This window comes from Taudactylus pleione, unplaced genomic scaffold, assembly GCF_031769625.1.
Source record: "Taudactylus pleione unplaced genomic scaffold, aTauple2 ptg000334l, whole genome shotgun sequence".
Lineage (NCBI taxonomy): Eukaryota > Metazoa > Chordata > Amphibia > Anura > Myobatrachidae > Taudactylus > Taudactylus pleione.
The window spans coordinates 5,949,026-5,962,462 of NW_028284735.1; the positions used below are offsets into that span (position 1 = coordinate 5,949,026).

Here is a 13,437-nt window from a genome sequence, read left to right on the forward strand (position 1 = left end):
CTACACAGTCTACCTCAGCCCAACACTATAGCACACTGCAACAGTGGCTAAGAATTATACTAAATTATACTATTGCTTTGCCTGGCAGATGCTGGGAACTTCTCATTGTAAGTGGTTCAGTCTTCATTTACCATGTATCAACTATGAATAATATTAAGCACAGCAAGAAAACTGAATTGTTGGTCTGGATTTATATGAGTGCTGGAGCTTGGCTTATGCATTAACTCTTCAACAAAGTTGAATCAAATGTTATCTAATCTGCATATCCATAGTATTGATGGACTAACGTCCCTATGTGGAATAACATTGGGTTATACTACTACTGTATTCATTATTGAGAGCGAATACAACATTTCACAGTTTTCAATTCTCAAGTATAATTATACAGCACACAAAAGTGTTGACCGATACAACAGACTATTAAGGTGTAACTCAGTAGTTTCCAAACTGTGCGCCGTGGCACCCTGGGGTGCCTCGGGACACTTGCATCAGGAATCAATGTAATGTAAATAAGTGGACCAACAGAAGCACAAACCTGTCCACCACCACATAACTGACCCTAAGCATGTCAGGTAAGCACAATTTACTTCACTTTACTACATTTTTATCTGAATTTCTCAATAACAAACTTTTGGTTTGGGGGGGGTGCCGTGAAAACAATGCTGATACACTAGGGTGCCGTGGTTCAAATTAGTTTGGGAACCTCTGGTGTAACTCAAAGTTTGTTACATTTGGATTCTATTCTCAATACAGGAAATAAAAGAAGAATTTATGTATCCTCTTGAATCCGTACTTAGTGAGGCAGTCGTGATTGATATTGTGTGTGTTAATTAAGGTTTTTATTTTTGTAATGTGTATTGCTATATTACAAATGTTTAAGTTATTAAGTGGTAAATGTACTGAGTCTTGGAGATAGATAAAGTGGATAGAGGTAAAGTACCAACCAGTCAGATTCTGTAATTTTTAAAACACAGCCTCTAAACTGACAGGAGCTGATTATCTCTGCACGGCTTAGTACATCTACCCCTAAATCATGTCTATGGAGACCTTATCAGCGCTTCTGTTAATATTTTTTCTTGGTATTGCATAAACATAGGGTCCAGTTGCTCTAGTGGATATCAGACAAAACCCCTGTATAAACAAACAATTGTATATATTTTTTTGTCTTATATTTTGGTGTACTACAAGGAATAGAGATACCTGTAATGTCAACTTTGACTCTTGGCTCTCTTTCTTTATCTACTTATGAGATTAACTGTTAATTCCACGAGAACTATTATTCACTAGATAAATCCAATTATCTTGGGCTGTAATAATTAATCTGCAAATGCATGTATTTTGTATGTGAAAGCACATGCACCTATTTGTACAAGATTGTAGTGACTGAAGGGTTAAATATATAATTCCTTCTAATGGGAAGAACTGGCTGTTGTAGAAAATGTTAAAACTGTACTTGCATACCTTCCTGGAATGTCCAGAAGACATCCAATTCTCAGGGAGAGCAGGATACCCTCCCATCATAGCCAGTCTGGGTGTTTGGTGACTTCGGAGACTTCATGACGTTAATTGCTGTCCCCAAGCTGCCGGGCCCATGTAGATGCCACCAATACTCCTCCAGGTCCTACTTCCCTCTACCATCTCCTTTGAGTGCTGAGCTCAAAGGAGAATAACATATAGGACCTCATTCAGACCCCGCTCGCAAGCGGGTCGATGTTTGGCTGTACGCACGCGCAGCGGCCGCACTGCGCGTGCGCAGGCCCCGGAGCGAGAGAGAAATTCTCTCGCTCCGGGGCTCACTATTAAAGGGGCGGCTGTCGATGTTGATCGACAACGCGCCCCATTTTGTAGGAGTGGCAGGGGGGTGGTTTCACAAACAGAGGCATTCCCAAGCGAACGGTTGTCGTTTGTGGGCATCACCAGTGATGTCAGTGGGAGACCTTCCGGCTCTATTAGAGCCGAAAGCTCTCTGGGGCTTGCGGCAGCCGAGACCCTACCTCAAGGGTCTCGTCGCAAGCCCCGATGGTCGCCATGGTCTTGACCACCGCCACCATCATCCTGGTCGCTCGTTTAAGCTGTGTATATTTATGTGCTTTTATATTTTTAACGTTTATATATAAATGTTAAATATAATCGCACATAAATATATATGTATACAGGCTAGTATAAAGCTTGTATACACATATCAATCAATTTTTGGGGGTTTAAAAGCCTCTAATGCACAGGTTCTCAAACTTGGTCCTCAGGACCCCAAACAGTGCATGTTTTCCTTGTCTCCTCACAGAATCGCAAGTGAGATAATTAGCTTCACCTGTGGATCTTTTAAAATGTGTCAGTGAGTAATGAATACACCTGTGCCCCTAGTAGGTGACCTGGAAAACAAGAACTTTTTGGGGTCCTGAGGACCGAGTTTGAGAACCACTGCGCTAAAGTGACTTACCTGCCGCCGATCACTGGGAAGCAGGGATGAAGCCTGGGCGGGCTTAGAAAATGCTGCAGGGACTTATGGGCAAATTTCCCTCTGTTCCTGCAGTTTTCGGGAAATATAAGTATTTTCTTCATATAACGCCATTCTGAAACGGCGTTATATAAAGGAAATATATATCAAGTGATTTAACACTTTTTGCTTTGCTGAATAGCAAAAAAGTGTTAAAGCACTGTAGATCAATGGCTGATCCCTACAGTGCGGTATTCAGCGAGATGGGAATCAATGGAGAAGATAATTTCTCTATCTTCTCCATTATCCCATTGCTGAATAGGGGAGCTACATAAAAAATACGGAAATCATAGTTTCCGTATTTTTTATGTAAAAAAAATCAATGCTGAATAGACCCCTCAGAAGTATACTGACCGTGATGTATCTATGAGTGTGTGAAGATACCTGGGCTTTTGTGCGTTTCTACAACGTATTGAAGGCGAATGAGATTTATTTATCGGTTGGATCAGAAATCCTGGATGGATTATATGGTACTGTGTTTACCCTGAAGGAAAAACGTGGTTGTTTTTTTTTAAAGAAAATACATTTTATCCAAACTTTCATATATACATTATCGTATAAGCGTCCGCATGCGAACACCTGCTTTTTAGCTGCACCCTATTTGTAGCGCATAATCTTGTGACCTGTTTATTATTATATTTAAACATTAGTTTAGTAAGTTTTCAGTTACCCTGTTGGTTTATTGGGTAGTCCAAGCCTGCAGAGTCTCGCACTAAAGCCCAGAGGGCTCCAACAGAGGCAGCAGGGAGACTTCTGCAAATAATCATCATTATGAATCAAGGTTCTGCTTGGAATCTCATGTCTGCTTTACCTGTGACCTACAGATAAGAGCTAGCATCGTATTCACTCCCCATTTACCATTGTAAAACACTTTGCCTGCTCCAAAGTAAGTGGAAAGGAGCAACCAGCAATACAGTAGTTACCAGGAAAGAGGTGCTGCAATAGCTACAGTACACTGACACCAAGAAGTAAGCAGTTCCAGGTGGAGTGGAGAAAGATAAAGGGGTCAATTAGTAAGCCTTGGATGGAGATGAAGTGGACGGAGATAAAGTACCAGCTAACCGATTGGCTGGTATTTTATCTGTTCAATTTATCTCCATCCAAGGCTTAGTAAATAGACCCCAAAGTACTAACCAATCAGCTCCTAACTGTCATGTTACAGGTTGTGGGGGACATGTACTAAGCTCTGAAAAGTGATAACTTGGAGTGATAAACTGCCAGCCACTCAGCTCCTAACTGTCATGTCACAGGCTGTCTTTGAAAAATGACAGTTAGTACCTGATTGGCCAGTGTTTGAAAAAATGTCAGGAGTTGATTGGTTGGTCTCTTCACTTTATCTCTCTCCAAACTTTGAAACATCTCCCCCTGAGACTTGTTTGAGTGATTACACTGTGTTCGTGTGTTATCACTTTGTAAACAGTACTGTACTCTGTTGTTACTGGATTGTTCTAGAAGAAGAAGATGTAGTGAAGTAATGTCTGTTATTCATGTAATCCTGTCATATCAGTTAAACAAAACCATTGTATTACATAGTTTTACCACAAAGAGAGCTTGCCATTGTGTGCCTAGGAAAGAAGTTCTGATCTGGTAACTAACACCTCTGCTAACACCAGTCAACAATGGCAAGTTACCGAAACTCAAAAACGACACTTTATACTGACTGTCTTAAATAGTTCGGAACAGGAGCACCAGACATTGGGATTGGGTCAGTTTTTTGGATGCATCAGGCTCTGTAGCAGAGCATATGAACTATGAATAATTACAGTTATTCTGAATGCAACTCAACCACAAACACACTTGAGACTAAATGGCGTAACTGTATGGTCAAGGGGCGCTCGTATGTTGGCTAAGTTGGATGAAGGCGTGTAGGCGGAAATGCAAGTTGTAAAAGAGAAATGTTACTAATAAAAATCTAAAAATAGATACTTTGCAGTGAAAATAACTTTTCAGTGCTGAGAGCCATCAGAAAAGAATGGTTAAATTGATAAACCATGTACTGCCTTCTAAATATATAACAATTTATTCTAATAAATTCCCAGTGTGTGCCGATAGTTCACTGCAGATACCTATGAAGCAGCTCCATGCCAATAAAGTGTCCTGGCCTTTGGAACACACTGGCACCAATGGAACACTGTGGGAATATGGAAGCTGCAAAGTCTCTAACGGAGATGAAAATAGCGGCCACTCCTAACATGTTTTGTGGATCTTGTCCACTTTCTCAAAGGACTGAGGGATTTTGCTACCTGAAGGTTTAAATAGCTGATCAATCAGCCCATATTGCAGACACTTTTGATTGTTAGTTCACAGTTACCATATGTATATACAAAAAGTGGCTTCATTAGTAAAAACAATTACTATTTATAAATAAACTTTAGCTGATTCCAGAAGGAGACATTTAGAGAAAAATACAACATTGGAAATTGGGAGTTGTGATGATGACCTGGGAAAGACAGTCACTCTCCCACATCCCGTCCACTTCCTAGTGAAATAGGCTAGATGGGGGCATTATGCCATTCTCAGCAAATCACATCATCAATGCTTGTTCCCATCTGCTTTATTCCATGGTTCATGGTATTGCATCGCAGGTAATGTGGCCAAATCATGCGATTTTCCCACCACAAACAGAGTAGCCATCTGCATTTCATTTCCGGGAAGTCTACCGGAGGGGGAATAATAAATGTTTCAAAGTATGGATAAATCAGCATCAACAGCTTAAAATCAGTAATAATTAAGAATCTTGACATTAAGGGGACTGCCTTTATTTCTTGTGTCAGATTTATGTATTTGAGAGAACTCTATTTACACTAATGATTATCACCAACAGTTGGGCAACTGTGAATCGAAGGCCTTTTGCATAGTACAAAGCCAGTTAGCAAAGCACAGTTTTTACTTTCAATGCAGGTCATTCAAACATCTTGAGCAATGTTGGTAGGTATATTCTTACATTACCTGTGTGAGTGCGTGAGTTTTCCGGCAGGGACTTGCCATATCCCTTTTTAGTGCTTTCATCACTTCTAATGCCTCTGTCTCCGGAAGGAATTCTGTTTCCAAATGATCCTGTAAAGAGATAATATAGTCAATTCAGGTACACGGGTCCCAAAATATTCAGAGGGGTAGTGCAATGTAATATTACATTATATGACTTACAAACAGGCAAGGCGCAAATGCTCTTTCTCCCCGGCTTTTAGGGACTTGAGTTGCCATGTTATGGACACTTAGGTTAGTGTGGCAAGATTGTCTCTATCACAAATGTTTGTTTCAATGGGGGGAATTAAATTCATCTTGATGTTCAGCTGCTCATATTACTGCTTGCTACTGTAATTTTACTGCACATCTCTTTCACATTGAATTGAATTCTTTAAAGTAAGTGGAGCTCCTGAGGCATAGGCATGTACAGTCATTCCATGCATAATAGGCACATGAATGTGCCACTTCTGCTCATAAATGTAAAATACAAATTGTACAATGGGTGGAGATTCATCCAAAGGGAGTGAGTCAAAGATGGTGTGACTTACAGCACCATACTCCCCCCTCCCCACCCCCCACACACACACATCTCACTCCTATCTGCCCTCCATCTCCACACAGAGGTTGTGGTTAGTAAACATCAGGCATTACCTTTATATTATAGAATATTTAGACACATTAAAAAATAAGCCTGTCCCAACCCAGACCTGTACGGTAAAGCCGCCACCACTGCTGTGTATGTGTACGTAGCTATTATGCAAAAATATACAAATGTCGCAGCCGCCAGGAGGTAAACTGAGACGCCCTCCAAGCATCTGCTTAGAGTGTACAAAGTTACAGCATCGGTCTCAGATCATTTCATTGTCACAGTCCTAAGTAAGCCTATGGCTCCGCAGAATGGCCGTGAGAACTGAGACGCTGGAGCAATATTTCTTGCATCCAGTATCGCAGTTGCAGGATATGATATGATACTCTCCTGAAATGGTTGCGTCATGCCGGCATTTCTTTATTTGCTGCCACTCTTCATTATCTCCCCGAAACAATCTCTGACTGTCAATCACACTGTGAATAAAAAGTCACTGCGAGCGACTACGGTAATATACCTTGATTTATGTACAATGCAACTTAGACTTCCGATTATCGCTCAACTGCGAAAACATCAGCATAGCGTACAACTCTGATCAGGCCCTATGTGCATATAAACAATCTAATACAAATGAATGCTATGCCACATGAAATAAAGTTACCCACTTACAGCTTTCATGAATTATTTAATACATAAATACATACTTCCCAACTTAAAAATACCCCATGTATAAGAGCAATGGGGGCAATTTAATTCATTGCGATGTTGAATTGCGCCGGGATGGAGCTCCTGGAGCTATTCAATTCACGATATTTACTTTGTCGGGAAGCAGTTAAGTCAGACATTCTCACGACATAACCTGGGTGTTTATTTGCGAGAACCTGCATTCTCCAACTAAAGTGCCGGTCGTGAGGCTGTTAGCGTCACACTAAGCTGGAAAACAGCCTCGCTGCTGGCACTTTAGTCAGATTTCTTCTTGCACGCTCAGGAAGGTGCAAGAAGAAATCCTTTAGTCGGACTAAACAGCGTGCTGATTTGAATAGCTCTGGGTGCTCCCTCCCGGGGCTATTCAGCATCGTGCTGAATTTAACTGCCCCCAAGGAAAGAGATATTGCACAGATTTTACATACAAAGTTTAGATGCTGAAAGTCGCAGTACAAAACCATACAGAACAAAGTGTTTCTGGTTCTGCTGCACAGTAATCTACATTTACAGGATAAAGTAGAAAGTACTGAAAGACATTTCAAACAAGCAACAACCAAATACCCAGTATTGGGTGAGATGTGTATAGTGAACGGGTCAGTGTGCGTAGTTAAAGTTCTGTGCAAATATTTAAAAATATGGCATGTATTTTACAAGGCGTAAAACAACTGGGGATTTACATTACACTACAGTGTCAGATGTCCATTTACCACAACGTGGGAATGTTTACTCCTTTATATGAAATGTGGAATGTTAACAATGCGCATATTTAAAAAATACATGTTTAAATATGAACATATAGAAGTGCTCAGAACTATATCTAACAAAGTGCAGTTCTCCATACATAGTGCAGACCCTGAATTCCATAATACTGTTGCATACATAACATGGGAAATTGTGCTGTGTATTATCCCCATATTATATATTACAGCCTAGCAATAGGCTTTTGTGACCCTTCACAATTTAGCCCCAAAAAGAGTAATTGCTTATCCTACATAGAGAAAAGCAATATATTTTCTGAGCTATTTATTTATATTCTCTTGTTGGGACAGTAGCTCCAATGAGAACCTGTCCGGGCAAAGAGTGAAAAGTGAAGTCATACATTATGCTAATGCATGCTTACTAACACTCCTGGAATGTCTGGGAGAGTCCCACATTTTGGGGGTTTCTCCCAGACTCCTGAAAGAGAGGGCCGGTGTCTCACATTTCCTAGGCAGTAGGGGCTCGGGAGTTTGATGCTGCGATTCATATTGCAGCACGTCATCCTGGACTTACCATCTTTAGTCAGGATCTTCACTATTCGGCCTTGCACTGTCGGTATTTAAACCAGCGGCTATTCAGAAAAAATATTCCTAGAAAAATATCAGCGGTGGCGGCACTGCACAGGTGGGCACCTTAAGACTCTAAGCAATGTAAGATCTAGGGGTGGACCAATCGGTACAATCGCTCCCCCCTGCACAGCAGGCAGATTAGACTGCATGTGCTTGGCTGGGGAGAGAGACTGCTGCTGAGAGGTAAGAAGGGAGGGGGGGACGGTGGACCCGGGCCCCTCCAACAAGCCGGGCTAATTAGTACCCGTCTCTGAGAGCAAGCAATGTCTGCATTGTATATAGCGTGTACACCAATCACCAATGCCATTAAAACCACCTGCCTAATATTATATAGGTCCCCCTCGTGCCAAAATAGCATCAAGGCACGGACTCCACAAGCCCTCTGAAGGTGTCTTTTGTTATCTAGCACAAAGACGTTAGCAGCAGATCCATTAGGTTCTGTAAGCTGCGAGGTTGGGTCTCCATGACTTGGACTTTTTCCAGCAATTCCCACAGATGCTCGATCAGACTGAGATCTGGGGAATTTGGAGGCCAAGTAAACACCTTAAACTCTTTGTCATGTTCCTCAAACCACTGCTGAGCATTTGTTGCAGTGTGACAGGGCACATTATTCAGCTGAATGAGGCCACTGCCATCAGGGAATACTGTTAACACTAAGGTGTGTTTTTGGTCTGCAACAATATTTAGGTACAGTAGGTGATACGTGTCAAAGTAACATCCACATGAATGGCAGGACCCATTGCCACCAGCATTACAACGCCTTCATTGACTTGCCTTCTTCCCATAGAGGATCCTGGTGCTATCTCTTCCCCCAAGTAAACGACGCACACGCATCCGGCCGTCCACATGAAGAAAATGTGATTCATAAGACCAGGCCACCTTCTTCCATTGCTCCATGGTCTAGTTCTGACACTCACGTACTGATTATAGGAGCTTTTAGAGGTGGACAGGGGTCAGCATGGGCACTCTGACTGGTCTGCGGCTACGCTGGCCCACGCGCAGTAAGCTGAGAAGTACTATGTGCTCTAACACATTTCTCTCGTAGCCAGCATTAACGCTTTCAGCAATTTGTGTTACAGTAGCTCTTCTGTGGTATAGGATCAGATGATCTAGCCTTCGCTCCTCACGAACATCAATGAGCCTTGTGACCCTGATGCTGTTTCATTTGTTGTACTTCCTTGGACTACTTGTAGTAGGTACTAACCACTACATACCAGGGACCACCACAAGACCTGCTGTTTTGGAGATGCTCTGATCCAGTCTTCTAGTTACCACAAATTGGTCCTTATCAATGTCGCTTAGATCCTTACACTCGCCCACTTTTCCTGCTTTCAACACATCCACTTAAGAACTGACTGTTCTCTTGCTGCCTAATATTTCCCAACCCATGACAGGTACCATTGTAATGAGATAATCAATGTTATTAACTTCACCTGTCGGTGGGTTTAATGCTGTGGCTGATGGGTGAATTTAGCTTAAAAAGGCATGTGGACATAGAGCCCTTAATAATGTAACAGCGCAACATTATTCTGAAAATGACACACATTAGGTTTTAGTAGGTTTTACTCGACCATAAACTTGTCATGATAAATCACGGGGGACACAAATGAAGGTTCACCAAAGTTTATATAGACGAGGTGCAGAAGAAAATAGTAGCAGCACTGACAACAATCTGTGGCAGAGAGTAAAATAGATTAATGGGGCTTCCTGTGTGTATAGGTCATCTTTGCCATAAACAGGAAAGGCTGAGACAAGTGCTGATAAACAAAGTTATGTGACTAGGTTATTGGGATACAAGGGCTTTGTAATATAACTCACTGTTTGGGGAGGATGGTATCATGTAATGGAGTATAGGGAGGGAATCTCACACGTAAACATAGGAATGTGCTAACAGCAGGATTCAAGGGCAGATTTCCTGCCACATGTCACTGGTTGCAAGTCAGCCTCTGTTACTTACTATATATGTAACACTTGGAACCTGTCTGTGGAGCCCATTGCCAATTTAGAAAACAATTTCCTTTTCACTCTTTGTTTGTTTTCATTATGCTCACAGATACAGATATATATTTGCTCTGCTCTGAATATCAGTTTTGAAAAACCTCATGCTCATTATAGAGAGAGAGTGCAGTCTTACAATAAAATAATGACATCCTTGATCCAGTGGCATCACTAGGTGGGTGTAGGCTGCATCTTGTACACCATCAGAGGGGGTGACACCAAAATAGCAGGGCTGCTGCTGTGCTATTTTGGTGTCACCCCCTCGGATGGTGTCACCAAACAGCGTTGCATTGCTGGAAGAGGCTGGGAGCTTGACAAGAACAAGGTAACACGATCACGCTCCAAGAACATCACACATCAGGGAGCGTGGCCTTATGTTCCCCCTTTTGTGCACACCAGTGGATGTAACCACCAGTAGAGATGCCTGATCCATATTTTAGGGGTAAAAAAAATATCTTATTTAACAGCCAATGTTATCACTAACCTAACTAGTGCCCCTGCCAACAATACTGATTGCAAATTTGGAACAAAATACCTCTATACACCAAAACTACTCCTAGATCCAGTCAAACTAAGTCCATCGTGGAAAAATCCATGTTCTATTTTCAACAGTCTCTGCCCCTTTCTGCCCAAATCGTAACTGTCTCAGGATAAATGTATAGTCCTGGCACATACTCTGGGGCTTGCTGGGCTGGGGTGCAGGTGGCATCTGCCCCCCAGGCTGGCACAATTTTAGCCATGCTTGCTTACTTTATGGGCCTCTGCTCCTGGAGATCTTGGAGTGAAGGTTCAAATATGATCATGGGTCATGATGACATAGTCCAGGACAATGTGGTTTACTTCATCAAACCTCCACCTTGCCCACTTCTCAAGGGAGTTGAAGTGAGACGGTGGCCTACTTCCATTCTGGGAGGCAAGTATGATTTTAGCACTCTGTATGCACGTGTCTGGCTGTGAAGAGGCAGACAAAGGAAGCTCCCTGGCTGCCTCTACTGTGATTTAAACACAATCAAAGTGGCTGGGTAGTAATCTCTTCCTGCTTTTTAGCCACCTGGTGCAGCCTTGCAGTGTCTGGCCACACAGTCACTCTGCATGATAGGCTTTTACCATACCCAGTAGACAGTAGGGATGGCCATTATCCATCGATGAATAACAACCATCAGTGGTTAATCACCGACGGACAGTGGTTTTGCCATTGATGGGAGAGAACCCATGATTTTCCCCCATCAGTGGCACAGAGCCCGGCAATGTTATTTTTTTCTCTCTCTGGCACCAGGACATGTGACCCGCAAAGCCCCACTCCTGACTGTGATTAGTCTTCTGCTCCTGGAGTCAGAGAGCAGGGATGACCATCAATGGTTCCCCGTTGGTGGCTTCATACCATTGAAGTTAGCCAGCGATGGTTAATCTACTGATGGCTATTCCTAGTAGACAGTTGTTACCATACTGTTTTTAGGAATGATACTGGCTAATCAATCTAATTAGTGGGAGGTCTCCATGCTGATTAAAGAATATTTGGAACTATCCATCAATCAAACTGTAGGATGTTGCCACATGGCTGTACATCACAAGATGGGTATGTAATTGCATGTAACACAGTTTAGGGCGATTCTGCAATATAATCCCAATTATCTGTGGTTTGATTTTTCTTGTTACTACAGGCTTTAGGGGTAAGGGGTATATAATAATTAGCGGTGATCTGTCCCGTCTCCGTCATGCACAATGAGAGCTCGCTCTTCCAAATGGAAACCATTTACTAGTGTATAATAATGCTGCCAGAAACATGGAGTCTAATTTATTTATTTTTTTTATTAGGGGTAATCATATAATAATAATAATGCTACCAAAGATCTGGGTGTGAAGACACCGGTTTCTCTTACCCACCAGGGGTGCCTTACTATACTAGGAAGGGTAGCCAATACCGCTTAAGTGTTCAGCAATCACTCAGGCAAATGATTTTAGAAAGGTACGAGAGCACATTTATTGTAGTAAAAATAATCACTAAGAAACTGAATACATACATATAATAAATGGCAGACATGTTTACCACATTACCTGTCCCTCACTCCAGTGTTTTAAGGAATTACCAATATCTGGATGTCTTGCTTCGTTACCAATATCTGGATGTCTTACTCCTCTTGGCTTGATAAATTCCGCCTCTACCAGTGTAGTAGGAATCAGTCCCTAGGTTTCCCTGGCTCCAACGCTAGGGAGCATATTTATGTTTGTGGCAGTGGGGCATACTTACCTACTCTCCCAAAACCTCCGTGAGATTCCAGAATTAATTTTTGGGAAGTCCCTTGGGCTCCTGTAAGTCAGGGTGGTCTCCCGCATCCCACCTATTTCCTAGTGAATTGGGCAGGATGGGAAAAATAATGACAGGAATCGAGGTCGGTGGGGTAGGAGCGAGGTCATTATGACATAATTATATGAAATCGCATTTGACTCACAACATGTTTCAGCCAGGGGTTAAGGCCTAATGATGTGAAGAGTTAATGCCCCGATCCCCATCAGCTGCTACCTGCATCTCCGCTCCGGTCTTCTCCTGGGGAGGAGATTCTAAAAATTGCTAAGTATGCAGTGAGGACCCCAAAAAGTAACACTAATTATTGCCATATATTGTGGTGATTGTGGAAGTTTTTTCATGGGTATTTATCATCTCTCCTACCCCTGGGGTTCACAACACACTAGCTTCATTTAAGAACAATGAAAACCGGTATGATTACATTTGTCAATAACATTTATATTTACACAGAGGGAAAATGTTTTATCAATCAGAAAACAGCTATGGAAAAGTCCACTGACAGCAGTGGAAAATTTTACATTGTCAGCTTTTGTCCCAGCAGTGTTCCTGAGCATGCATTAGGTCATGCATGCACACTAAAAGAGCCAGTGGGAGCTGGAGGTATCCCTATTCACACCCTGATAGGCTCTTTCCATAGCAAAGAACAAGCTAATGCCTTCTGAGGATTGATGTTAGCTATCAGTAGACAAGTTGCAACATTTCTAGGTTTTTGGAGCTTGATAAATTGCACCAACTCATTTTCTCCATACATTGTATGGGGCAGTCCAATACGGTCTGTGATAACTCCTGCATTAGACAATTGATAAATAGGAACCATAGTTAATTTATAGAGAATTATAGACTGATATTTATGCATGATCTCCAGGACCAAATTGCTTTATACATAGGCCCTTGAGTAACAACACATTGAGTTACTGTGAGCTGCAGAGGTAACAACAGCATGCACAGTGCAGCAGAAGCCTAGACTTCAAGGCTGGAGTAATTTACAAGATGAAACAAAAACAGCAACAACTCCCTGGGTCTCTTCTCCCTTTATCCTAGTAGTTTTCTCATG

The 13,437-nt window shown here is 42.1% G+C and overlaps 1 protein-coding gene across 17 annotated transcripts in view; it reads right to left on the minus strand.

Annotated features, from left to right (window-relative positions):
* Positions 1 to 13,437, minus strand: part of PHLDB1 (pleckstrin homology like domain family B member 1) — a 211,166-nt gene that overhangs the window by 151,199 nt on the left and 46,530 nt on the right. For all 17 annotated transcript variants that reach the window (XM_088443833.1, XM_088443834.1, XM_088443825.1 and 14 more), the window contains one exon: positions 5,444 to 5,551. In XM_088443833.1, coding sequence (XP_088299959.1) covers positions 5,444 to 5,503 — 60 coding nt within the window. In that variant the 5' untranslated portion in view covers positions 5,504 to 5,551. The remainder of the gene's footprint in view (positions 1 to 5,443; positions 5,552 to 13,437) is intronic.